At 43.0% G+C, this 26,967-nt stretch overlaps 4 protein-coding genes across 5 annotated transcripts in view; all 4 read left to right on the top strand.

Moving 5' to 3' along the window:
* ulk2 (unc-51 like autophagy activating kinase 2) overlaps positions 1-3,526 on the top strand; it is a 40,085-nt gene extending 36,559 nt beyond the window's left edge. For both annotated transcript variants that reach the window (XM_023420493.2, XM_023420494.2), the window contains exon 27: positions 133-3,526. In XM_023420493.2, the coding sequence (XP_023276261.1) occupies positions 133-197 (65 nt within the window). In that variant the 3' untranslated portion in view covers positions 198-3,526. The remainder of the gene's footprint in view (positions 1-132) is intronic.
* A 1,584-nt stretch (positions 3,527-5,110) lies between these two features.
* On the top strand, positions 5,111-11,828 carry LOC111665465 (aldehyde dehydrogenase family 3 member A2-like). Its single transcript, XM_023420480.2, has 11 exons — positions 5,111-5,214; positions 5,665-5,827; positions 7,138-7,369; positions 7,984-8,069; positions 8,156-8,364; positions 8,493-8,610; positions 8,801-8,942; positions 9,118-9,284; positions 9,397-9,496; positions 9,584-9,822; positions 11,080-11,828. Exons 2-11 carry the CDS (start codon positions 5,666-5,668, stop codon positions 11,092-11,094), a joined length of 1,470 nt encoding a protein of 489 aa, XP_023276248.1. The 5' UTR covers positions 5,111-5,214; position 5,665; the 3' UTR covers positions 11,095-11,828.
* A 173-nt stretch (positions 11,829-12,001) lies between these two features.
* On the top strand, positions 12,002-20,361 carry LOC111665468 (aldehyde dehydrogenase, dimeric NADP-preferring-like). The gene is made up of 10 exons (XM_023420482.2): positions 12,002-12,271; positions 13,912-14,081; positions 14,158-14,389; positions 15,171-15,256; positions 16,171-16,379; positions 17,037-17,154; positions 17,458-17,599; positions 17,678-17,844; positions 17,959-18,058; positions 19,581-20,361. The coding sequence occupies exons 2-10, from the start codon at positions 13,926-13,928 to the stop codon at positions 19,892-19,894; spliced, it is 1,524 nt and encodes a 507-aa protein (XP_023276250.1). The 5' UTR covers positions 12,002-12,271; positions 13,912-13,925; the 3' UTR covers positions 19,895-20,361.
* A 2,588-nt stretch (positions 20,362-22,949) lies between these two features.
* LOC111665466 (zona pellucida sperm-binding protein 3-like) lies at positions 22,950-25,070 on the top strand. Its single transcript, XM_023420481.2, has 2 exons — positions 22,950-24,313; positions 24,856-25,070. Exons 1-2 carry the CDS (start codon positions 23,816-23,818, stop codon positions 24,976-24,978), a joined length of 621 nt encoding a protein of 206 aa, XP_023276249.1. The 5' UTR covers positions 22,950-23,815; the 3' UTR covers positions 24,979-25,070.
* The last annotated feature ends 1,897 nt before the right edge of the window (positions 25,071-26,967 follow it).

Below are 26,967 nucleotides of genomic sequence, written 5' to 3'. Positions count from 1 at the left end.
ACAAAAAACAAAATAAAAAAAGTTGGTGGTGGTGGTGTGAAAAGGTCTAGAAACAGTGAGTGTGATCTCTGAGGAGGTGTGAACTCCCACCTCTGTTCCTTCTACTCATCTCATGTTGTTTTGTGTTTTCAGACAAGGCGAGCGTGGACCGCAGGATCTCCGCCCTCTGCTACTGCACTGTCACACTGTACGAGTAGCAGACACACACACACACACACACACACACGGGGACCACGTCCTGAGACTGTCGACTCCCGCCCTCACAGAGCCGCTGTTCCCTCCTGTAGCAGTTCAAGCACTTTTTCGTTCGACAGGTTTCATGTGTATTTATCGTCGGTCGCGGCCGTGACTGTGACTGACGCACAAACTCAACCAAAGACGACCACGGATCAGAAACTGAAGGCTGAACCCCGATGTGGACACCACTTTTTTTTTCTACATGAAATACACAAACTAATGTCCATCCATGGTTTTAGGATCATTTGTTTTTTTACCGGAGGAGGAGGAGGAGGAGGAGAGAGAGGAGCGGACTGAGCTTCAAGAGACTCGAGCTGTTTCATCTTTTAAAATCCTGCTCGTCATCACTTGATGTCGGCGGTTATTTACTCTGTTGAAGTTGTTGTTGTTCTTATTTATTGGTTGAGAGGAACGTGGATGTTGGAGTCTCCTGCCGATCTTGAAAACCTGAAGTATTGGAGCGGAGGGAAACGGACCGAGCTCACAGACAGTCCTGTTACAGAACCTCTGAGCAAACCGACCTGAACACTTCCTGTTCATTTTCTCATGTCGTCAGCTGAAGCACTTTACAGCCAGGAGGAGACGAGAGCCTGGGGGGGGCGGGGCTTCACCTTCAGCACTCACCTGCTCTGTGTTTATGATCAACAAGTCCACTGCATACATTTCCCATAAGGCACAGCAACAAGCGGAAACAGTGCAGTCAGGTATCTGTGCAGTTAAAGGGACAGTCCACTGATTTCACCTGTTTAATTCCCTTTTTTTATTAGAAAACAAGAGTAATAAAAGTAAAATAAAAAAATATAAAAATAAATATAATGGAAATAAGATGTAATGAAAAAAACAAAGTAAAAGGCAAATTGAAATAATAAATAATATTTTTTGTTTCAAAATAAAACTGAGACAAAAAATATTTATGTAGTTATCAGATTATTCCTCTTTAAAGAGTTCATTATATAGTTTGACAGTTTTATTGTTTTTAGCATTAATAAGATCAAGAGTTTTAATATATTAATAATATAATATAATACAATATAATATTTCTCTGAATTCCCCTAAAAACCCAGTAAACATGGAGCTGACTCTCCCTCTGCTTCCTTAACCCAGATGATGTCATCAGGGTCGTTACTGCAGTGATGATGTCATCAGGGTCGTCTCAGCCTGTGTTGTGGAATCTGACGGGCAGGCGAGTGGCATTATGGGAAATGTAGGATTTTAATGTTTCTGGTGCTAACCCGTATTAAAGATTAAAACTTTACTGTTTCTGCTGCTTCGAATTTGACAAATCTTTATTTAAACCGTAGAAGTGAGACAGTAAATTGGTGGAATGTCCCTTTAATTCCAGTTGTGTCCAACGTGTGAAAAACAGTTTAAATTTACAGCTTCACTTTCCTCCGGATCGTTCTCAAACTTCAGGCGAACGTTTTGCACGTTGAACGCAGCGCAGTCGCTCGAGGAGGTTGAAGACTCTCACGCCGTTTCCCTGGTTACTGTGTTGTGTGGGAATCCAACAGTGACGTGTTGATCATGTTGCTGATGACGAGGAGTCGCAGGCCCTGGTCCCGTCACCTGGGCAGGTGTTCACTCTGAACCCCTGATGACAAGTTACCTGGATGATAAGTTTCATTTTACTAAAAAAAAATAACTACAGCTTTTTATGTTTGTCAGTTTCTCTGCAGCTGATTTTTTTTAACAGAACGTGATGTTTGCAGACTTGTATATATTTGTATGTGATGATTCCTTTCTCCTGTTTTCTGGGAGGTGTGTGTGTGTGTGTGTGTGTGTGTGTGTGTGTGTGTGTGTGTGTGTGTGTGTGTGTGTGTGTGTGAGATCACAGTTTGAGTTTCGGTCGGTCAACGAGCACAAATCTTTATATGTACATAGATGAATTTGATACGATTTCCTGTCGTCTGCCAAGGCTTTGATCAGGAAGCGGTCGTGGCACGGAGCCGTGCCAAAGAATCAAAGACTCTCGTGGCAGCTCTGAACTCTTTCTACCAGGACTCTTCATCGTCGAGATCGACACACACACGTCTGTTCAGTGGATCTCACCAACTGTTCTGAAATCAGCGTGACGTCCTCAGACTGTCTGGAGCCGCTCGCACAAAACACCTTAAGTTTTCCACTTAAGTCTGACACTTAAGGTTTAATTTCTCCTCAGCTGCGGCAGTTACTTAAAGGTGTTGCACAGAATCTTTTAAAAGGTGAAAAAAGTTAAGGGAAAGAGACCTACTGTTTCCATGGAGACCGTTTGTTTGCTGACATTAGCACTTGTGACACCTGTCATCAGTTTTGGGAGGCCGCCATCTCGTCCTCGACTACACCTGACATTAAAATGTAGAGCAACCTGACTGCCAATCAAATGTGTAATGTAGAACCACTTCCTCATTGTTAAGGGGTTCTTCCTCTCTTCTTAGGACGTGTTCATTCTCCTCATTTATCACCATAACCTTTTTGTAAACTGTTTTTAATTTAAAGAAAACCTAAACTCGGACTTTAAGGAAACTCTTCAGGTGTTTTGTGGAACCGGCTCCTGCTCATTTCCCTAAGTTTGGTGAAACTTTGACTCGTCACAATCTGCACTGCCCAGCATCCACTCAGTCTGTCTGCTGTCCTCCCAGCACTGTATGTACTGTATGTATGTATGAGTGTATATATATGTATATATATGTATACACACAGGTGCACTTGCCAGGTGTGCATTAAGGCCAGTAGAATACAGTTAATGATGGAAAAGCAGGTGCCTTCTTCTCGTGAACCGGACATAGGCCTGCTCCTGTGTACAGGTGTGAATACGTTCTTTTCTCCGTGTATAAAGGCGTGTAAATGCGTAAATGCGTTCACAGGCTCCCAGTGGATTCTGGGAGCCTGTTCCTCGGATGTACTGTTCTTTTTTCTACACATATCTGGGTTTCAGTTTCCCTCATCCACATGAAGCCTTTCACTGCACACAGAGTGAAGGGGGGGGGGCTGATAGAAACCCGCTTGAATCTTTGCTCTGTAACTGAAGATGGACTGTTTTTAGATGAAGCATGGGTGGAACATGGAGTCTGTATATTCCCCTGTAGAACCTCTAGAATCTTGAATGTATGTACCCTGTTGTTTCCCGCCTCTCCAGCTTGACCTGAATGCATTTTGAAAAAATAAATAAAAACCCCACCGTCAGTCACGACCCTGAAAATGCAACTTTCCAAGCACCGTTTTTTTCAAAGAGAAATGTTAACGTTAAACTTGTCTCTGTTCTTTCTGGAACTCAGATCCAGTCTTTGTTATTAAAAAGAGGAAACTTGAAGATGTCCTGCAGCGTGGTTATTTTATTTAAAAGTTATGGTATATGATAATAAAAATAGCCATTATTATTTAATTATTACTAATTGTTCACCTGTTTGTTGAATGTTAAGCTGTAGTGTTATTGTGCTCTCATAAACATGCTCATAGGAAATCTGATCAAACACACTGATCAAAAAAAACAACAACAAAAAATATAAGTTTCCAAAAGTTGTGTACAGAACCGCCCGTCGACCTTCTCAAAGGTTTTTATATCAGAAATCTGGTTCCTTACTCACTGTTTGCAAATGTAATTAATGATCACTGTTTTCATTGACTTGTCAATTGGTCACAATAATGATTTGGAATGAAGTTGACTGAAAAGATTTATTATTGCTAATAATTTCACACATGTTTTATAAACAGTCAAACAGATCGGGTCAGTTTTGACCCTGGAGGACAAAAGTTTCACGGTCGGCAGGACGACAGGACGAGGGATAAGGGATTCATAGATAAATAAAAGTTCTTCTCATTTACTTCAACAGTATGAATCGATCTCTCCAGAGAACGTCAGGCTTCTCACAGAAAGTGTGTTTGCATTTTTCCTCAGAACCTGCAGGAGTCTGCAGATGCTGCCAAAATAACAAAGCCTTCTGGGTAAATTTCAGGTTCTCAAAGTGGCGTGAAGAGGAACTGCTTCATCAGTTATATGTCAACATCCTTCTTCCAGAGTCACTGTAGCTTTGAATATTCATGTAATCAATCTATAATTGTTTCTTCAAGCACAACCATCTGGAACAGAAGTGATTGAATCTGAGCGGCACAAATGTTCTCATGAACCGTTACATATTCTAAAGTTTTGTATTTAATGACTGTGTCTGGACCTGAAACATGCAGTTTCCCAATATGCCTCATGTATAACCTCCATATTCATTCCCCAAGCATCTAATGTTCTGTAGGAAAACCAGGAAACAGAGAAAACTGACCTCATCCTGTCATCAGAGTGAGTGTAAGTTCCTCAGTTTTGAACATGTAGAAGAGATTTGTATTATTTTTTTTTAAAGAGACTGTGAATCAATAGTCTCTGTTTTCTGTTAAAAATACAAATCTTTTCTACAAGTGCACGTTTTTTAATGAATGCAAATCTTTTGTACGGTACTCTGCAGACTTATTTTACAGGCTTGAACAGTGTGGGCCTCCACCTTTGAAACTGATGGGAGCTTCCTGCATAACTTGCACCTGACTGAGTTGATAATGGCGAGTGAAATGAGAGCTGTGTGCAAGATGTTACCAATAAATCTTTGAGTAGAGTGTGATGCAGCTGAATAATGAGTAAATGTATGTTAATTGGACTTTAATGTCCAATATATAATAACCAAGTTATAACTAAGTTTCATATACATTCTATGCTTATGACACGTTTATGTTTGATAAATGTAAAAATAAACATTCAGCAACTTTGTAATTTCATATAACATGTATTTCTTCATGGCAGTTTGTGCAGAAAGTGCATTTTCCAGTTGTTACTATTATTGTCATGGTGGGAGGGGCTCCGCTGACTATGCGCCGCGCTGATTGGTGCTCTCATTCATTGACACGCACACGGACCAATCGTTGACGCCTGTGCCGAGCTCAGTAACAACACACCCCCATAAAGGTTATAACTAGTTAGTAGTTATTATTAAACCTGTCAGAGAGGAGTGACCCTGAAAGGTAAAACTTACCTTGTACTTACCTTAACTTGTTATAACTTGTCTTCTTGTATCATATTATTAAGGTTTACACGGATATTAACACTGTTAGCTGTAGCTTCAGTAACGGTTTCCAATGCTATCCGTTACTGCTGTGAGCTATGAAGCTAAAGCAGAACGATTCAATAATTAGCATCTCTGTTTACAGTGGCAGTTAACCTGTTTTAACACCTGCTAAAAGACATAACCCTTCGTTAGCTCGCGGTGCTAGCCTCAGTACCGTTAGCAACAGTATGGATAACACGGACTTTCTCTCTGACCAACGTTAGCTAGCATATTAACGGTCACCGGTTGGCTAGCTGTTGTTTGAATGTCTGTAGTTGCTAGCTTAGCTCAAACTGACGGTAGGAAAGGTTTCAGGTGCGAAGCCAGGATTTTCAGGGAACGCGTCTCTCCGTATCCCTCTGTTCAGGATGTCCCGGGAACAGCTCGTCGTGCAGCGGGCTAGGAAGTCCTTCCAGACGGGAAACACCAAGCCTCTGGAGTACCGGGTCCACCAGCTGAAGAGTCTGCTCCGCTTCATCTCAGAGAGGCGGAAGGACATTGCTGATGCTGTTAAGAGGGACCTGGGCAAGGTGGGTCTGCATGGACCTTCCAGTATTCCCAGTATTCCCAGTAGGTTCTGGGATCCCGGGAATATTGAGGGATGTTGTCAGGGGCCAGGGAACTGGATGGTGGCTCTGCAGAAAGGTCACTTTATAGGAAAACACAGCAGGATGCACTTTACAACTTTACTCCAACATTTAGTGCCAGGGATTATTTTCAGTCAGTGGAACAGCAGCAGTAAATTTTAAGATCATTATAGAAACAGGTCAGAACCAGACCAGGAGCAGGACTGATCCAGATCCAGGTTGCAGTTAAGACCTGGATTAGAAACCAGCTGAGGAAACAGGACACAGGTGAATATTCTCCTGTTTGTTTTTAAAGTTGCTGATCTAGTTTCTTCAGTTGTTTGAACACTGACGTAATTAAACTGACGTGTTGCTCTTTGCCTTTAAAGAGTAATGCACACTTTAAGTCTGTTTCCAGGTCAGTAAAACTTTAATGAAATCATTTTTTTCTAATGAGAACAGACAGCTGATTGGAATAAACCTGTACAAACATTATTTCACCAAACACCATCAAGTATTTATGTGTATTTTTTTAGAAATTAGGAACTACAATGTACTGCAAGTTACTCTTTTAACCACACTGTAATCATCATCATAAGCTATCAATCAGAATACTGAACACATGAGTGAACGTGTTGTTTTCCTGCTTCCTCTCCAACATGTGTAGTATTGTTATTGTTCGAATATTCCTTCATTAATCAATCAATCAATCAGACTTTATTTGTATTGCATTTAGAAGCAATAAAAAAAACACTCCCACCCCCTCATTCACTCACTCACATGCAAAACAATAAATGACCAAGTAATTAATAAAAACAATAAAAATAAGACAATAACAACACGAACTGTGAAACACTGAAGACTGGAGTAAAGATAACGACAGAGTGATAAAGATAAAATAATGAAATACTGAAACAGAGGAGATGTATTAAAGTGAGTAAAACCAGAAGTGAAAGGTAGGATATTAATGATCAAATAATAATTAAGACAAAATAGTAAAATGCTAAAAGAGAGGAGATGTTTGAAGAGAGTAAGACCAGAAATAAAAATAGAAATAAAATAAATAACCAGAAATAGAAGTATGGTGATAGAAGGAAAACAACCCAGCAAATAATCATAGATTACAAATACAGGTAAACAGCTTAAAATATATAAATATATCGAAAGATAAATAAATGAAATGAAATTAAAAGCCAGAGTAAACCAGTAAACATTAACAAACCAGCTGGGACTGAAGGATTGAACCGGGCCTCAGGTTCTGTCCCGTCTTTCAGAGCGAACACGGGACGGAGCTGTTTGAGACTCTGGGCCTGGAGGGAGAAATCAAACTGGCCATCGACAAGCTGGCGGAGTGGGCGGCTCCTCGGCCGGTGGAGAAGAACCTCCTCACCATCTCAGACGAGGTCTACGTCCAGCCTGAGCCCCTGGGGGTGGTGCTCATCATCGGGGCCTGGAACTACCCCTGGGCGGTCACGCTCCAGCCGCTGGTGGGAGCCATCGCTGCAGGTAACAAATACACCTGTAGACTTTATGTTCCTATTCTACAACATGATGTGTTCTGCTTCCTGAGTGTGGTCGTGTTTTCAAAATGGAAGGTAACTGTTTCTATGAATTGTCTTTGTTTGACTGTTTGTAGCTTCTTGTTGTCGTTGTTGTTGTTGTTGTTGTTTCTCTTTTCAGACTGAACATCTGCTTGTTTTTAGCTAATTGTAGGATTTTATCACTTGTGTTGTTTTTGTTGCTGCACATGTGAAAGTTCAACTAGAGACAGAAGTGGAGAATTATCTACAGATATAAACTGTGCAACTCGTTAGTTTCATACTTTGTTTTGAAACTGTTAAACTGCATCGTCCCTATTAAATAAAGAAATAAACAAAACTGTTGCACGTCTCGACACTAAATCCTTCTTAAGTGATAATATGTTAGAAAGTCACGTCATATTTCATATTTAACACTTTTAGTTTATTGAAGTGTTTGATTTCGATTTTCAGATTCCGCAGACTCACGTCTGTTTATCTCGTTTGACATTAACCTGTCGCTGTGATGTGTTTATGTTCTCAAGGAAAAAAGACTCTTTGATGACGCTGCATCGTCTCATCTGTTTCTCTGTCACGTCCCAGGAAACGCAGCAGTAATAAAACCATCTGAAGTCAGCTCTCACTCTGCGAAGGTCATGGAGGAGCTGCTCCCTCAGTATCTGGACAGAGTGAGCCTCTTTCTTCCATATGATCTTTGATCTCTGCTCGGTGTGAACATACAGGAAGCTGTAATGACCGGATCACTTCTCTGTAGGATCTGTACCCAGTGGTGACGGGCGGCGTGTCAGAGACGCAGGAGCTGCTGAGGCAGAGGTTCGACCACATCTTCTACACAGGAAGCAGCTCGGTGGGCAAACTAGTGATGGAGGCCGCAGCTCGCCACCTCACCCCCGTCACCCTGGAGCTGGGCGGGAAGAGTCCCTGCTACATCGACAGCAACTGTGACATCACTGTCGCATGTCGGTCAGTCCCTTGGATCTCACACATACAGACACAGATATGTGCTGGTCTGCCGGTGTGTGTGTGTGAAGTGAGATAATAACACAACATAAAGACAGGAAGTGTTTTCAGTTTCTTTCTCTTCTTCACAGTCGCATCACGTGGGGAAAGTTTGTGAACTGTGGTCAGACGTGCATCGCTCCAGACTACATCCTGTGTGAAGCGTCCATCCAGAGCAGAGTGGTGGACGAGATCAGGAAGAACATCAAGGTCTGACACTGAGGTTTGAATCTGTGTCAGGAAAGTTATGGAAGAAAGAGGGGATGATGTGGAAATGCTTTAATGTTTGTCCACAGATGTTTTTATGTTCTGGTCCCAGAGAAACACGATTCTGTTTTTACAGTAGAAACTTGAGTTGTCCGATCAGGTCAGTGTGAAGATGCTGTGACGTGTTTCGCAGGAGTTTTACACAGATAATCCAAAGACGTTTGAGGACTACGGACGCATCGTCAACCAGAGACACTTCCAGAGGGTCATGGCTCTGATGGAGGGCAGCACGGTCGCTGTGGGCGGAGACAGTGATGAATCCCAGTGTTACATCGGTGAGTCGTGTGTCTGAGCCGCCGGCCATCTTGAAAAGTGTACGACTTTTTTTTCTTCTAAAAACTTCAATCTCCAAATGTGAGATTATTTTCCTCAGTGAGGTTTCAAAACTCCGTCACATTATATCTGCGTATAAAGTCAATCACAATCTGGACTGACTCCTCCTCCTCGCAGCTCCGACCGTCCTGAAGGACGTGACGAGGGAATCTAAAGTGATGAGGGAGGAGATCTTCGGGCCGCTGCTGCCCATCATCACGGTGAGCGGCGTGGACGAGGCCATCCAGTTCATCAACGAGAGAGAGAAGCCGCTGGTCGTCTACGTCTTCTCCAATAACAACAAGGTGAAACACATCGCCAGCAGACAGGTGTTTCCCTCCTTCAGGTTAACGTTCAGACCACATTTGTGTCTCACTTCCTCCCCCTCTGCTCTGACCCCTCCCCTCTGATAACCAGCTGATCAAACGGGTGATCGCTGAGACGTCCAGCGGCGCTCTGCTGGCCAACGACTGTCTGGTCCACTTCACCGTCAGCGCTCTGCCCTTCGGAGGAGTCGGTGAGTGTGTGAACGTGAGATCCACCTGCAGCTGCTTTACCCTCCACAACAAAGATGACTAACCCCCCCCCCCCGCCACCTCCCCAGGTAACAGCGGGATGGGCTGCTACCACGGCCGCCACAGCTTCGACCAGCTCAGCCACCTGCGCAGCTGTCTGATCAAGCAGCTGAAGATGGAGGGGGTGAACAGCATGCGGTACCCCCCCCACACCGCCAAGAAACTGGGCTGGGCTCGATTCTTTCTGCTCAAGCAGTTCAACGTGTACAGGCTGCGGCGCATGGCGCTGCTCGCCATGTTGGCCGGGCTGGCGGCGTTTGTGGTTCAGGTAAGTAAATTAAACCAGACGGGTCAAACAGGAAATAAAGGTCTGTTTCATTAAAGGGGAATAAGTTCTGAGGAAACGTGTTGAGTTCATATTTATTCAGTTCTGTTCAGTCTCTGGATCCGTTCAGTCTGATGCTTCACTCTCCATTCATTTCACTTCTGTCTGTTATTCTGGTAATTAATGGGAATAAAATCATTTTAATTAGCACCAAATTATATTGTTCTTTACTGGAAACAAAGAGACCAGAATTATTTTGATCCACACAGCGGTCACTCGTCTTCCTGTGTCCTCACACAGAAACAACTAATAAAACAAACATTAATCAAAATCACACTTAATCAATAAAAAACAAAAAAACAAAACAAGATAAAAGAATTCAAATAACAGAGAAACGCACACAGCCTGTATTCAGACGCTGAGCCTTAAACCAGCTGACTGCTGGAACTTTGTGATGTCACAACAAAGCATTCACCAAGCCCCGCCCACCTGGACCCACCATCCAAACCTTGCAGGAAACAGAGAGGCTCAGAGCCTCCTCTCTTCTGATTGGCTCACAGACCTGTTGTTACTAGAGCTGCAGAGAGAAGCCTGAGAGAGGAGATGTGAAACTACACTGAGATGGTTTTTATATCTTCTGATGGATCAACACTTCAAATAAAACACAGAAGAAGAAACATGGAGCTTAATCATGCGACTGCGTCTGATTTCAAATCTGTGAAAAATGAACCACTCTGTCGTGACTGATTGAGATGACGGTTCAGTTCAGGTCATAATTAAAGTCACATGTTGTCCAACAGTTGTTAGACCACGATGTGATCCTTCATTAATAATTGACTGGCTGGTTTCCCTCTGATCCAGAATCTGCTGGGACCTCGTTCACCTTCACAGCAGGAACATGATGTTTTCATAGAGCAGCTCCGTGTTGTGTTCACGTGTGTGTTTTAACAGTGGGTCTTTTGTGTGACGACTGTTTACGGGCGTTTAAATAACGACGGACACATTTTCCCATGATGAGCAGATACAGGGACTCCGCTCCACATACCCACAATCCCACAGGCCCCCGTCCCCTCACACAACAATGGCCTTTGTCCCCGGCAGACAATGTGTACTGTTGTCCAGGAAATCTAACCACTGAATGCCCCCTCATCTACCCTCCCTTTAATTACCCAGCATGCCTCACTCTCCTCTTCTAAATGGCCCCTTTTGTTTTGGACCCCTCCACTTCTGTTGACATCCACACTGTTGTTTCTCCTGCAGAGGTTCCGGCTGTGAGGCTGAGGACCAGACTCTGCTGGTCTGTGCTGGACCGTGTCCTGGTGCAGGTGGTGCGGGGCCCGGGGCTGTGATTAACTGGTCCATATCATTTCATCCATGTTGAAACACCTGACTGATTGATACGGTGGCCCTGAAGGTTGAAACCCCTGCAGCTTCAGAAACACATGAAAAACATCTTCCTCAGTTTGACAGACCACGTGCTGCTACACAACAGGAAGTGTTTCTAGGGGACGTTAGTCATGAAGACGGCTCATTGGCTACTTGAGCTAAAGCTAAAGTTTGTTCTGTTCATTATAACGTCGATCACATGATTCAGATATTATTGCAAAAATGTTAGCCGTTAGCTTAGCCTTCAGGTCCATCATGTTTTTGTGTCCCCTCTTCCGTCGTGTCTGTGTTTGCAGCTTGTGTCAAAGTGATGAAGATGTTTTCTGAGGTTGTTTGTGTTTTGAGCTTCAGGGCCACCGTACATTCACATCTCTTCTGTTACAACTTCAAGCTGCTATTAAAGTTTTTAATGTCAATTTTATAGAATTAAAATCTGTAATTATTATTATTATTATTATTTAACCTGGTAAAAGGAGATTTTACTTTAACAAAATAATGAAATTAATTTCATGAATATCATCTGCTTTGAATGTTGCCATGGTAACTTCTGTTACTCCTTTTTATTCCATTTTGAATCCTGATAATATTTTATTGTTTCTGCCATTAAACATTAAACAAAACAACACGTTGATTATAACTCATTGTCTTATTATCAACACTGGAATATTATTGAGCAGATACCAAGGTCACTGGAGTTTATGAGGCTGTTATTAAGATACACTGACCCCAACTACGGGCAGTAAAAGGCTGCGTGTGTGTGTGTGTGTGTGTGTGTGTGTGCGCGCGCGCGCGCGCGTGCGCAGGCGGGTCTTGGAGGGGGGAGGGGGGTTTAATGTTATGAAGGCTCTCAGTGTGTGAACGCAGCTCCAGCTCCTCGTCACGGTGACCGAGCCTCCCGGTAAACTGACCCCAGATCAGAGTGACTGATGAGCGGTGAGAGTCGCTCGGAGAGCCGGGAGCGTGTCGGACACCTGAACCGCTCTGAGATCAGATCAGTGACGGACCATTCTCTACAACCTCCACACAGAAAACTGGATGTGTTTCACCTGAGCTGCTCCGGACCGCGGTGAGTTCAACTCCTCTCTATCGATTTATTGATTATCTAACCATCGTCGATCAGATGATTTAAAGATGAAACATCCAGAGTTTCTTATAAAACAAACGACAGAGACTCGAAATTAAAATCAAAATGTTTGTTTCTCTCAAGTCAAAGACGCAGTTGTCACAGTGTCACAGTGACGATGACTTCACATGAGAAAACAATCTGCAGGAAGTTTTTGGAAAACTTTTCTCTAAAACAAATTTAAAAAAAATAATCCTGTTTTTATTTTATTTTAATTTTTTCTAGTAAATAGTTTTAAAATTATGTTTTTATTCATTTAAATGAAGAAAAACTGGATTTTTTTATTTTATTTTTTTAAGTGAATGCATTAAGCTTCCTTATGATCAATACCGTCTAATCACTGCAGGTTAATAGAAATACATGATTGTTCCACTTTGACCTCTGACAACCTGTTGAAGTCTTAATTAAATGATGATGTTTTTATGCAGCTGTGCTTCAGGGAAAAGAGAGAAAGACATGAAAACTGACAGGAGCCATATCCAGTCATTTCATTTCAACTACAGATGTTTCTATATTTGACAGATGTTTGGTGTGAGGCTCGAGATTTCACATCCACAGACTGTTTAACAGAGTTTTAACAGAGTTTTAAAACAAACCTTCATTTTATAAATAACATTTTCTTGATTTAAGAAAACAAGGATTTGAGTGTTTATGGAAAACTTTCCTTTAATTTACTTTTTTTTCACTTTATTCATGTTAGTTATTACAAATGAATGTACATTAGTATTTGAAAGTTGTATGTTTTATATATTTGATATGATATATATTGATATATTTGTTTATTATGTTGTTTATTTGCACATTATTTACAGTGTTGTATTGTGTTGTGTGTGTATTATTGACCTCGACGCCTTCTTTAAGGGCCTGAGCGATGTTCCTGTCATAAAATAAGGGAAACACTTGTAATTATATATTTCTATATTCATTGTTGTATCCTGACTAAAAATATTATATAAACAAAGTTATAATTTATAGAGTTTTAGTTTTAAAATCCATCTCACCTTGAATTCTGCCTTGATTTAAAGTCAGCAGAGGTTCTGATGTTGAGACTGGAAAATAAATTATTTACAATAAAATCTCATTGCAAAGTTTAAATTGATTAAACATTTTGTCACAGTGCTGCGTCACTTCTCAGTATCGGTCGTCAGTCGTCTGGTTGGTTTTTGATCGTCTGTTCTGTGACGCTCAGTTTGTTCAATTTACATAGATACAGGAAATAAAAGTTGTTCCAGGACATGTTGATTGTTCATTTTTAAAATTGGAAGGACCAGTGTGGAAGGTTTAGTGACATCTAGTGGTGTAGGAGAACCTACGGTGGCCCTCAGGTAATGTAAAACATGAAGGGCCCTCTCTAGAGCCAGAGTTTGGTTTGTCCCTTCTGAGCCACTGTACAAAGATGGCGGTGCAACATGGCAGCTCATTCTAAACTAATGAAAACACAATGATTCTCACACTGATGAAAACCTACTTATGAATATAATATTACCCTTCTGCGCTTGAATCCTGCGCACTGGCCCTTTAAGTTCAGTATGTGTGTCACCTCACACACCCTCCCTGCTGAAACACCTGTGCTGTACCCACAGTTCCACCTGTATGTATGGAGAGGCAGGCGGTGCAGCGGGCCAGGGAGGCCTTCCTGAGCGGCCGCGCTCGGCCTCTGGAGTTCAGGCTGCAGCAGCTTCACGCTCTGCAGAGGATGATCACTGAGAAGGAGACTGAGATTTCCACCGCTCTCAAACAGGACATCAACAGGGTGAGTGTCACACACTGAGTCACATGTCTGCAGGTGCAGCTGTTGTCTGACTGACAGGATGTTCTGTTTCCTGCAGAGTCAGTACGACACGCCGCTGCTGGAGCTGATCGGCATCGAGAACGAGATCAAGCTGGCCACGGAGAAGCTGGCGGAGTGGGCGGCTCCTCGCCACGTGGAGAGGAACCTCCTCACCATCTCAGACGAGGTCTATATTCAGCCCGAGCCCCTGGGGGTGGTGCTCATCATCGGGGCCTGGAACTACCCCTGGGCCCTCACCCTCCTGCCCCTGGTCGGAGCTATCGCTGCAGGTAGGGACCCTGCGTCTCCCGGCCCCCCCACACCAGAGTCACAGTGTTGTAGTTGCAGAGCAGACCTCTGCTCAGGTGGATCAAAGTCCATGAACTCATAAAATGATTCAAGTGTGGAGTGATAGACAAGTCAACCAATCGCAGTCCGTTTACACCCCCTGACCTGGGAAGGTGCAATAAGCTAAATGTGACCATACCTGTGCAGGTGACACAGGCCACCAGGAGTTTAAAGTTTCCAGAGAGAAGAAGAATCTCAGGTCCAACTCGTCATTTCCAGATTTGTATAAATTCAGATTTAGGACATAACTTTAGAAGAAGTGCAGCAGTGATGAAATGATGCTTGTGTTCACTGGTTGAAAGTCTGAGTGTCGCTCTGAGCTGAGATGAATCTGAAGTCTTGTAGAGAAGCACATGAAGTTCAGGACTGACGTTCTGTGAGAACAGAGTAAATGATGCTGTTGTTCCTCCTCAGATCGACCAGCATGTGCACTGGTGAAGAGACGAGAGCGTCTTCAGCCATTTTCACTCTTTTATTGGCACAAAACTGTAAAACATTTACCAATATCCTGATACAACAGATCTATAACATAATGCATAAACATACATGTTGGTCACACTCGGGTTTTGCAGCTGAACTGTCCTGCTGTGAACCTCCTCTGACTTCCCGCCTCAGCTCTGCATTCTCAGCCTCCGCTCGCTCGCCCTCCCTCTCTCAGTGACCTCATCCCATTGATAGAAACCCCTGTTCTCTCTCTCTCTCTCTCTCTCTCTCTCTCTGCAGGGAACGCAGCTGTGGTGAAGCCGTCGGAGCTCAGCGAGTACTCCTCCCTCCTGCTGCGGGCGCTGCTGCCTCGGTATCTGGACAAGGTCTGAACTGCAGCGTCTGTTGTTGGTGTGAACGGCGACGCACAGACAGTTTTTATTCCTGGGCCGAGTGGCCGCTGAGTGAGGGGACTCCCTCTGTCAGACCGTGTCACCAGGAGAGAGGGTTGGTGGGACGATGGCTCCTCCTGTTGTGATGTCATAATGAGAGTTTCAGTCGGGAAACGTGAGATTTGGTTTGTTAAACTTGGATCTTTGGTCTCAGGTTCGTCCAGACAGATTTTGTAGATGGTGTTTGCTCAGTTGTAACGGCCTGAATTTATTAAACTTTTCAGAATTACACTTAAATCAATCAATCAAACTTTATTAGTGCAGCACTTTTGACACAGGTTGGAGCAGTTCAAAATTCACAGGCGACTGATGAGCAAAAAAGAAAAAGGACAAATGAAATAAGAAAGATGAGAATGAGACACAATAAAATAGGTGAATGAAATAAAGTGACTAATGACATTTACGTTTAAAGACTTCAACACTTCCGGCTGCTCAGGTTCTCGGGTCACACTGTTCATATCTGCCGATGCAAGAGCTTTAAAAACAAAAGAACTTTAAAATCACTACAGATTCTGACAGGAAACAAATGTTTCTGCTGGAGACGTCCTGTCCTGTGTCACTGAGCAGCGTCAGTTAATCTCTGAAGTTTAAAGTTTCATTCAGTGTTTCTCCTGGTTTGAGGAGAGACCTCTGTGGAGAATTCAGCTGCTGAACGTCTGGTTCATAAGTTAATCAGTGAAGAACACTCTGAAGTAACTCACCTATTGAAGACTAAAGGAGGTCTTGTCTTGTCCAGTCTGGGCCGACTCAGCGCTTTAGCTGCAGGGATCATTAAAGGTTTTCAGATTTTCCATCGACTGTAGAAGCAGATATGAACCCGACCGTCCTCCTCGTGCTGTTTATTTCAGGAGCTGTATCCGGTGGTGACGGGCGGAGCTTCAGAGACGCAGGAGCTGCTGAGGCAGAGGTTCGACCACGTCTTCTACACAGGAAGCAGCTCGGTCGGCAAACTGGTGATGGAGGCCGCAGCTCGCCACCTCACCCCCGTCACCCTGGAGCTGGGCGGGAAGAGTCCCTGCTACATCGACAGGAACTGTGACATCAGAACCGCCTGCCGGTAACACACTCACACGCTCCTCTTTTTTAGGGGCTTTTGTCTTTATTTGATTGGACGGTGATGATAGACAGGAAATGCAGGGACAGACAGGCGACTGGTCTCTGCAGTTGGCTCGCCTCAAACCGCTGCTCTTTAACGTCCACAACAAAACGCTTCACACGTTTTTAGCTTCTGCATCATCTGCTGGTTTGTCAATGACACTGAGGCTCAACGACTCATTCCTCAACTTTCCAAACTTGATTGATTGATTGATTGATTTCCTACCTGGTCCACAGGTTCCATTCATTTCAGTAGACAAGACAAAATACAGAATCTGTCACAGTGAATCATTTGTTGGCTGCTGAGCACAAACTTTATTTTATGTAAGAAATAAAACACTGTCTTCAGCAAATGTTCAACTTCAAGGATCTTTGGCAGCCAACAGTTCTCAGATGTCGGAGTGTCATGGAATGTGTCACCAAGCACAGATTTAAAAAGCCGTGATGGGAAAATGATTGAAAACAACATTAATGTATTAAACCAAAACGATCTGTTCAGCTCCACATTAGTAAATGTACCTGAATGAGACTTTCTCACAGTATTAAAACACTGACACATTCAAACTGTACAGTAGATAAAGTGTAACTGTTTGTACGTCACTTCCTGGTTCGTGTGCAGTCGGATCACCTGGGGGAAGTTTGTGAACTGTGGTCAGACGTGCATCGCTCCGGACTTCATCCTGTGTGAACCGTCCATCCAGGGACAAGTGGTGGACCGGATCCGACAGACTCTACTGGTAACATTTAAACTCTGAACTGTGAGAGTGTGTGTGAGGTACTGATCTATAGTCAGTGTGTTACCTGCAGTAGATGCAGTAGAGCACCGCCCACAGCAGCTCGTCCCTCAGCTGCTGCACCTGTGTTACAATACGTTAATGTACTGATACGAGGCTGTCTCCTGAACACCTCCTGAACATCACCTGAACATCACCTGAACGTTGACTCTACTGCTGGTAACTCACTGACTGTAGGTGAGATAAGAAATGACTTGAACTGTCTCTTTAATGCGAGCGAGTTTCCTGACCTTTTTTCCATCCCAGGAGTTTTACGGTGCGGATCCTAAATGCTCCCCGGACTACGGCCGAGTCGTCAACCAGCGTCACTTCAACAGAGTCATGAGTCTGATGGAGGGGTACACTCCTGTGGTGGGGGGCCAGAGTGACGCCTCCCAGTGCTACATTGGTAGGAAGATACGTTTTGTTAATCTCTCAGTTCAGATCAGACAACAGTAAAGACTGCTGTATGTTTCTGTTTTAAAAGCCCCCACAGTGCTGAAGGACGTGCCCCCCCACTCCAGACTGATGCAGGAGGAGATCTTCGGCCCCCTGCTGCCCATCGTGACCGTGAGCGACATGGACGACGCCATTCGCTTCATCAACGAGAGAGAGAAACCTCTGGCCCTGTACATCTTCTGCTCTGACAAGAAGGTGAAACATCTGGAAAACAGATTTAAGAAGTTTTAAGTTTAATGAAGCTTCTTCTTCATGTGTCTCGTGTGTGTGTGTGTGTGTGTGTGTGTGTGTGTGTGTGTGTGTGTCCAGGCTGTGAAGAGGATGATAGAGGAGACCACAAGTGGAGGAGTGACGGTCAACGACGTGATGATGCACTACACGCTCAGCTCTCTGCCGTTTGGTGGCGTTGGTGAGACTGACTGAAGTTACTGTCTGTGTTCAGGACATTTATTATTATTATTTAACATATGTTATAAACTTATATTTTCATATATCCAGAGGATGTATAGACGTGATAGTAATATATCCCCTGACAGGTGACACATATGGCAACATCTCTATGATATAGGGACATATATATCTTATATTACTTCTCTGTTTTCTCAGGTTCAATAATCCTAAACACTCAAACCAACTTCTGTTATCAACTCTTGTGTCTGTTACCTAGCAACCAACGCTTCTTCTCTCACCTCATCTCACTGACGTATTTTTGTGAACCTGAAATTTACAATGTCGCTAACTCAGGAGATAAAAGAGACAGAGAGGTTAAGATAGGCTGCGTTGATGTTTGGTCCGCGGTGTTGAAGCAATAAAAGAGCAGCGACACGGAGGAAACACGTGAAGTGGAACAGTTTTACTGACGTTAGGAAGCTCGTATTAAACACTTCCTACCTTCAGTCAGGAAGCTCGTATTAAACACTTCCTACCTTCAGTCAGGAAGCTCGTATTAAACACTTCCTATCTTCAGTCAGGAAGCTCGTATTAAACACTTCCTACCTTCAGTCAGGATGGGAACATTGACTGAGCAACTATTCATCTGTGATGGCTTTTTTCCTAAATCGAGTCTTAACCCTGGTTACCGTGGTTACCAAACAGTCTGTCAAAGCAAACATGAATAACTCATCTGTTTTTATGCAAATTTCAATTTATTCATAAGAAAATTATTGATCTGAAACAATTTGATGAGTCGACAATGAAGCTGCTTTATTAATTGACAATTACAGTCATTTCACTTTTGTCCACTAGTGGGCAGAAAAACACGTAAACAAGCTGCTACCAGCGGCTAATGTAGCTGCTGTTGCTAACATGTTAGCAAACAGCTGATTCATACGGTGGCCCTGAGGGCTCAAAGCCCCGCAGCTTGAGAAAACACCTTCATCAACACATGAGCTGCAAATACTCACAACACAACAGGAAGTGTTTCCAGGGGGACACTAAAAAGTGATGAACCTCGCACTTGCATGGATGTACTATAATACATCCATGGTTCAATGGTTTTAACTTCAAAAGCCACAAAACATTGAAAGTGCGTCCCAGCCTGGTTCATCACTTTTTAGTGTCCCCTGGAAACACTTCCTGTTGTCGTCTGTGTGTATTTGGTTGTTGTGAGTATTTGCAGCTCGTGTGTTGTGACATTGATGAAGATGTTTTTCTGAATTTGTGTTTTCTCCAGCTGCAGTGCTTTGTCCTCTCAGGGCCACCGTACAGGATCGTTTTGAGGGATGACACTTTGAGTTTTGTTGTATAAACTTGAAGAAAACTGAAACGTGCTTCGTGTAAAAACGTGTCATCAGTGGGACGCAGGTGGTGATAGCTTGTTTCACCGATTAAATTTACCTCTGCAGCTCTGGTGTCATCATGGAGGTAGCACCTGTCTGCAGCCCCCACCCAGCCACATGAAAACCTCCACATCACCTGTTTGTCTCCTCCAGGTCAGAGTGGTATGGGCCGTTACCATGGCAAACACACCTTTGATCAGCTGAGCCACCAGAGGGCGTGTCTGGTCCGCTCTCTGGGCATGGAGAGTGTGAACCTGGCTCGGTACCCTCCTCAGGACCGCCGGCGAGCGCGCAGGGCGAGGATGGCCCTGAAGTCGCCCCTGATCGACACGTCAAAGAGGACGTTCATCTGGGCCGTCATCGCCACCGTCATCGGCTTCGGCCTCTTCATCACGCTCCTCGTCATCCTGCTCATCGCTGCCGGTCTCAACTGCACCTGCTGGTACTGGAGAGGCTTCTATAACTAGAGACACTGAACTTCTCTGAGGCCGAAGAAGAAGAAGAAGAAGAAGAAGAAGAAGAAGAAGGAGACGTGCCTGTGACGTGTTCTATGATTAGAACATGAATTGTGTTTCACATTCAGATATTTAAAGATAAATAAGAGGATAACTTTTAGATCTAACGTTTATTTTCTGTGTGTTTTGTATCAGATGAACCTGGTTTCTCTCTTCTTCAGGAGTTTAAACACATTTCATCATGGAGAGAGAAATTCTCAGTTTTCAGAAATGTTTGTTTGTTTGTTCCTAAATAAAATGATTGATGATATGTTAATATTTATTTAGCAGATTTTATAATTCTTCTGAAAATGCATTTTCTTCTTCAAATGATTTAATAATAATAACTTTATTTATATAGCACTAGCAGCAAAGTGCTGTCCAATCATAAAAACAAAACAAAGCAATAAAAGACACAGAGAGTCAAAGTGTTAATTAACCTTCTGTTTATTTGTTTATTTATTTATTCATAAATGTATCTATTTTATTTGTTTATTTTACTTTTATAATTTGGAGAATTTGGTATCTGAGAATGTAACTCTTTATGTTTTGGAACTCTCTCTCTTTGTGTTTATTGTATGAATTTTATTACTATTACTGTTATTATTATTATTATTATTATTTCTAAACAATATGATTTTTTATGAAGGTTGTCATTGTTACAAGGTTTGATTCTCGCGTTTAATTAATCTTATCCAAAACACCTAACTGCTTTACGGCAAGTCCCCTGTCGTAAACTAAACCCTATAATGTACACTTTGACGTGCACTTGAGCACAAAGATACTGTAGAAAATCTTTGTTTTTTATCAGAGACAGCTGATGAAGGAGACGGCGCATTTACAATCACTTTTCTATTATTTGTCGTAAAATGTACATCATACGGTTGAAGTTTACGACAGGGGGATTTGCCGTAGAGCAGTTTGGTGCTTTGGATTAGGCAGCGAAGTTTGGATCGTTGTTTCTGAACGTGTTCAATGTGACGGATTTAAAGCTACGACAAAACAGAGCGTCATGTCGGTGAGCACCAGGTGAATCACCGGATGTGACGATGTTTTTCCCGCCTGATCGTGAGTACACTGGATTTCAGGTAAGGTTGGATTGATCCAGTGGAACAGAGTCAGAACAACAACAGGAGTCTTTGTTTCCCTTCATGTTGAAGTTCGAGTCCAACTTCAGTTGTTTTGTCTCTTCACAGGCTGAAGAGAAAGTGTTAGCTCTCTTCGTTAGCAGCAAAAGCTAATCAGTTGTAAATAACGTGTTGACGTCACGAGATGAAGGGTTCACGAACTTTCTCCAGTTACACTGAATGACTGGGAACAACAGTGATTTGTGTTTAATTAGTTTAAATAGATTGTGTTTGTTCAGGATTGTAATTCAGATGAAGATCTTAGACTGTTCTCTACAGTCTTCTGTTTATTCACGTCAATACAGCACGTGCGTGCAGCTGTTCCTCAGTGGTGCGTGATAAACAACACACTCAATACAGATGTGTATGGAAGCATAATGCGTTCATTTCAGAAAAATAAAAACAGAATTAACAACATCATTATCTCAAAATTATGTTGATAATTCAGAAAATAGGAACAGGAATTATTTTCGATTAATTTTTTAAAAGAAAAAGAAAACTCGTTAACCCTTTAATTTACAGGTCATTAATTATGTAGCTATTTTATGGTAATGTGAAGAAATAACAGTCAAGAAAAGTCAGAATAATTCCAAGTTGTAGTATAATAACTGGGAAATACTTTAAAAATATAGGCTGATTATGGAGTTGAATTGAATTGAATGGTAATTATATGGGAAATGTTATAATAAGTAGTATAGCCCACACACACGGTTCACTTTAATTAACGGCCTGTAATTTAAAGGGTTATTGAAAACTTTTCTGTCTGAGCAGAGCAGAGTATCTTTTCTTAAGGGAGTTCTTTACTTTTCTGTAGATGTGTTCCTGTGCAGGTTCCTGGTTCTCTACAGTGTGAGAGCTTCACACTGTGTACGGCCACCAGACGGCGGCAGAGAGCTACACAAGAGTTTCCAACAGATCAAATCAAGTGAATTACACTGAATTAAAAGAAGATGCAGAGTTTCATCCTGTACAGGTAGAGATAAAAGTATAGAGCTTGTTCTGTAATAATTATAACACGTCTTGACAAATGTGTTGTCCCATGTCTTAGTCCCATCCCCATGAAGCTACATTAGCTCCTCTGCTAAGCTTCACACTGACAGATTTATCACTTGTGGAAATCCAGATCTTCAGCTCGTAAACCAACAGAGGAAACAGCTGCTTCTGTCCTAACAGGCTCACCTCACCGCTCCTGAACACCTGCTGCATAACTACACTGAAGTCATGCTGCTGACACTGAAACCACGCGCTGCTGGTCTCTTTGGTGGTGACTTTAAATGTCCAATTAGTAAAGATCTGTGTTTCCTGGCTCCTCAGAGTGACTGTAACAAACCAGAAAGGGTGTAGCGACTCCTCTTCCAAAAGGCCGCTGAGAGACTTAGTAAGTTCCTGTCTGTGACACGTCCACAAAGTCATCCTGAAATCCAGACGACGTTTTACTGAATTTTATTGACTGAAAAAATCAAAAAGGACTGTTCCACAAAAATATAAAACCTGATGTGATCCGACTGTGAGAATAAAGTGATGATGATGACGATGGTGACGGTCAACAGAAAATATACCGGAGCTCTACCAACTCCCTTTGTCCAAATCTCCCGCCGCCACCCAAGTGAACAGGTAGCATAAGGGGAAACCACACCCATGTGTCAATCAACAGAAGTGACGCAATACGTGCAGCACAAGCAAATATAAGGGGTTGATGGGTTTGATGGTGAAGCAGAACACCAGTGCTGCTCCTCATTTCACCTCGGGAGACTTGTTCTTGTTGTGAAGCCGCAGCAGCAGCTTCAGCTTCAGCTTCAGCAGCTGCAGCAGCTTCAGCTGCAGCTTCAGCTTCAGCTTTAGCTTCAGCAGCAGCAGCAGCTTCAGCTGCAGCAGCTTCAGACTGACTTTGCTCTAATTAACTGGCTGTGTGAACGACACTCTTCAGTGTCAATGGTCTCCAGAGCTGGAGGCAGAGCAGCAGAGTCAGGAAGAGGTCAAAGGTCACTGATCAGCCTCCTCCATGTTGTCAGGTGACTCCAGGAGCTGCTTGTGTTTCAGTTTCAAAAACAAAGCTAATGATAATAAGTAAAAATAAATAATCAGCTGCTGACAAATGTATTTTTAAGCTGTGGTTATGCCGACACACTAGGGGGCGCTAACCTCCACGAGCTGCAGTCTGCAGGTAAATAATTAGATTATTATTTAGTGAGGAAAGAAAAAGTCATTGTCATAGTGATGAAAAGTCTGCACAACAAAACAAGTTATTTTCCCTCTGGTTACATAAAAATGAAATTATATGAAATTCTGTGGCAGGATTTAGAAAATGTTGAACATCTTTTTATTGCTGGGTTTCTACTTTTTTCTTTTTCTTTTTTTGGTTTCTACTTTTGTCGACTCTGCTGTTGAACTTCTGGAGCTTTGATTGAGGTTTTAAAAAGCTTTGAGTTTGATTTTTAAAATGTTGCATGAACATGGTCAAACCTGATGCTCCAGACTTCAGTCACATTTACAGGTGTGGTGCAAATCAGGTCGTCGCTTTGTGTGTAAAACTACTGACAAACAACAGAAGCTCCTTGTCGGAGGTAACGAGGGTTTTCATGATGTCCATCAAACAGACAAATCAAACACACCTGTGGATCAACACCGATGGTTCAGTTTCTCACAGACTAACCAATCAGTGCAGGCTGTGCAGCTGCGAGGGATTCAGGTAACGAGGCCGGGGGAGGGGTCGCCTCCTCGGTCTGGTGCTTTAGGGAGCTGGATAGAGAAGTGTGTGTTTGCAGCGATGGCGTCCAGGCAGCTTGTGGCGTTCGGCTTTGTGCTTCTCTGTGTGCGGCTTAGTGACGCTCGAGTCCTCGGCAGGAGAGAGCCAACCAGCCGGGGGGTGGAGGCGCAGAGGCCTGCACAGGTGGAGGCGAGGCCAACAGCAGAACCTGAGAGAGAGCACTCCAGGGAGTCTGCTCAGCCGGCCGGGGGACTCCAGGTGAAGGTCTACCCGGAGCTGGAACCGCTCTCCTGGAGGTTTCCACAAGCTCCAGTGGATCAGGTGAAGAAGCCTCCGGTCCGGTTTGAGCGGCGGCGGCCGGAGACGTGGAACCGTGTTGCTGTGAGGTGTGGGGAGAGCGGCCTCCAGGTGGAAGTGAGTCAGGACCTGCTGGGCCTCGGCCGGCTGGTGGAACCGGAGCACATCACACTCGGTGGTTGTTCAGCCACCGAGGTCGACGACCTGTCCCACGTGATCGTCTTTGAGTCTGAGCTGCACGGCTGCAACAGCACGCTGGTGGTACGAGCTTTTTATTCATGTGATGCGTTCATGTCTCATCTTCATATCAGCATTTTTTTAAACAGCTGGACTAAAACAAATAACCAGCAGACAGCAGTGAAATCAAGAATTAAAAGCTGCTTTATACGAGTCTGTTTTCAGTCGTGTTTTTACCTGCGGCCTGATCTCCTTTTAATGTTCTTAAAACATTTATATTTTTACGTCTTTTCACCAAAGTTGTTCTGTTTCTCAAATGATGTTGGACCCACTAGCAAGGCCTGGGCGGCCCACCAGTGGGCCTCGGCCCACAGGTTGGGAACCACTGCTATAAATCACTAAACGAACCAAATAACATTATAAAACCATCAGGCCTGACTTAATAAAATATTAAAGAATTACTAGATACAAAACAAAGGCAAAATTAAATCACATTCAGCATTTCATAATAAATTTTGAAGAGAATTTTTTTTTTTTTTTTCAAACATAAAAAAACCAAATTAAAATTCTCACCACAATCACTTTTTCTAAGTGTTTGTTTGTTTGTTTTTGTTTTTTCCCCCCAGATGACGGAGAACACCTTCATCTACGCCTTCTCGCTGGTGTACGCCCCCCCAGTGTCGAGCCGGAGCCCCATCACACGGAGCCAGAGAGCGGCGGTCGGGGTGGAGTGTCACTATCCCAGGTGAAGCGAGTCTGGAGACACGAGCTCCGCTGTGGGACGACGTCATCAGGTTCATGTTCAACGGTGAATTATAATAAAACATTTTAATGTTTCAAATCATGTTCATTTACATTCATTATTTGCCCCGTGACATCACTTCATCCTGAAATTAAAAGAAATAAGTATTTTATTGTGCATGTAAGAACAGAACTAGATGTAAAGTTCTCTGGGGGTGGGGGGGGTGGAGGTGGGTTTAAAATTGAATACATGGGCCTGTGTGTTATGAATCTATGGCTTTAGAGAACAGAACATGTTGCAGTGTACGGTCCTAACGAGCTCGTGGAGCGGCCCAGTAATCAACGTGTTCAGGGGAGTGTGAGATGTCACATGAAACAAACTATATTAAATAAACTATATATAAAATCTATTCTAAAGTGAATTGGGAGCCAATGGGGAGAGGTCATGTGACCCCTCCCCCTGAGTCAGAAGCCGAGCCGCGGCGTTCTGGACCGGCTGAGTCCAGAACAGAGGGAGTCGGAGGTCGAGCCCAGGAGGAGGAGAGAGAGAGCAGGGATGACTCCAAGCTAGTCAATGAGGAAGGCTTTTATTTTGGTGAGGAAGAAGCCGGGTTTAGCTCGGCTTTAACCGAGAACAATGACGTCATGTTTCTGTCTGTTTCCTCTGACGGGATCAATGAGCTGCTTCACTGCAGCAGATGAAGAGAAACTTCTTCCTGTTAATCAGAAATTCCAGTCATTTTCTCCCAATTTGTGACATCATCAAATCCACCTGTGGAAGGTGAATGACATGACTGTGGATGGATTTATGTTGATGTAACATCTGTCTACAATATAAGCATACATACATTAAATATGTATGTGTAAACATTTATTTGTATAGGCTAGATTTATGTCAAATATGAAATTGTTCAGGTTTCATATATAATTTTCTACATAGATAAATAAGTGGAAAGTAAATCCTGCAGCTGCAGTGACTCTGGGCCTCGTCCAGCTTCAACCTCCACAGGTTTCAGCTGAAACATGAAGGTGTTGATGTAAGAAAGAAACTCTTAACCCTCAGTGACATGTTTGTCTGTGGTAATCAGGTGATGGTGAAACACTTGTGAATGAAGTGAAGTTCCTCAGGAACAGGAAGTGTTTCAACACAAGTGCTAATGTTCTGAGTCCAAGGTCAGAAATCAGGTTCATGGTTGTTGGAATTTGTGACGATTTAAATAAAATATGGTGGATTCATCCAGTGTCACTGCAGATTCCCTCAGATCTAATGCTTCACAAACACAGTCTGTTTCTTTAGTCACTTCAAGTTAATAAAACATCGTTTAAATAGTCAATAAAAGTAAAACACGTCACAAGACTTGACTCTTCTGGATTAAATGAGTATTTTGACAACTATTATGGTTTTCACAAAATGGGGGGGTTTGTGACGTCAGTCAGTCCAGTGAAGCTTCTGTTGTGAATCTTTTTAAGGGCCCAGATATTTAGTAGAGTTACTTATTGTCATTCATTTGTATTTTGGGAGGATGAAAACTGGTCTTTTGAGCAGTGAACCTGTGCTCGCTTGTCTTTTGACGGCTTTCACATGTTCCACCAGATTTAACACAAAGACACTAAACGAGTCACGAAGAAACAATTTCCTCTGATTCTTCCGTCAGGAAGATGGAGGAAGGTTTCACCAGCAGGTTGCATGTTCGTGCCTCGCCGACATTTATGATGTTTGTTTAAACAAAATGCACAAAAGAGGAAACGGCCTCATGTTGCAATTTACAGCTTCTATGATGCAAACTTGATGAAAAGGTCATTTTTCACCTCCATCCCAGTAATGAATAATTAGAGCAGCTATAGCAGCTGTTTTCTAATTAACTGCAGTTCAAAAGGAAAAGGTTGATTTGACTTATTGTTGTTGTTGGAGCTGAAATTTCAGCCTGTTTTAAAGGTTTAATATTTTCACCAAGCATCAACCTCCAGACTGAAACATGAAGCTTCAACATGAAGAA

Source organism: Seriola lalandi, unplaced genomic scaffold (genome assembly GCF_002814215.2).
Source record: "Seriola lalandi dorsalis isolate HSWRI2012SDOR001 ecotype SW California unplaced genomic scaffold, Sedor1 jcf7180002054646, whole genome shotgun sequence".
Lineage (NCBI taxonomy): Eukaryota > Metazoa > Chordata > Actinopteri > Carangiformes > Carangidae > Seriola > Seriola lalandi.
This window is presented reverse-complemented; position numbering and strand designations above follow the sequence as displayed.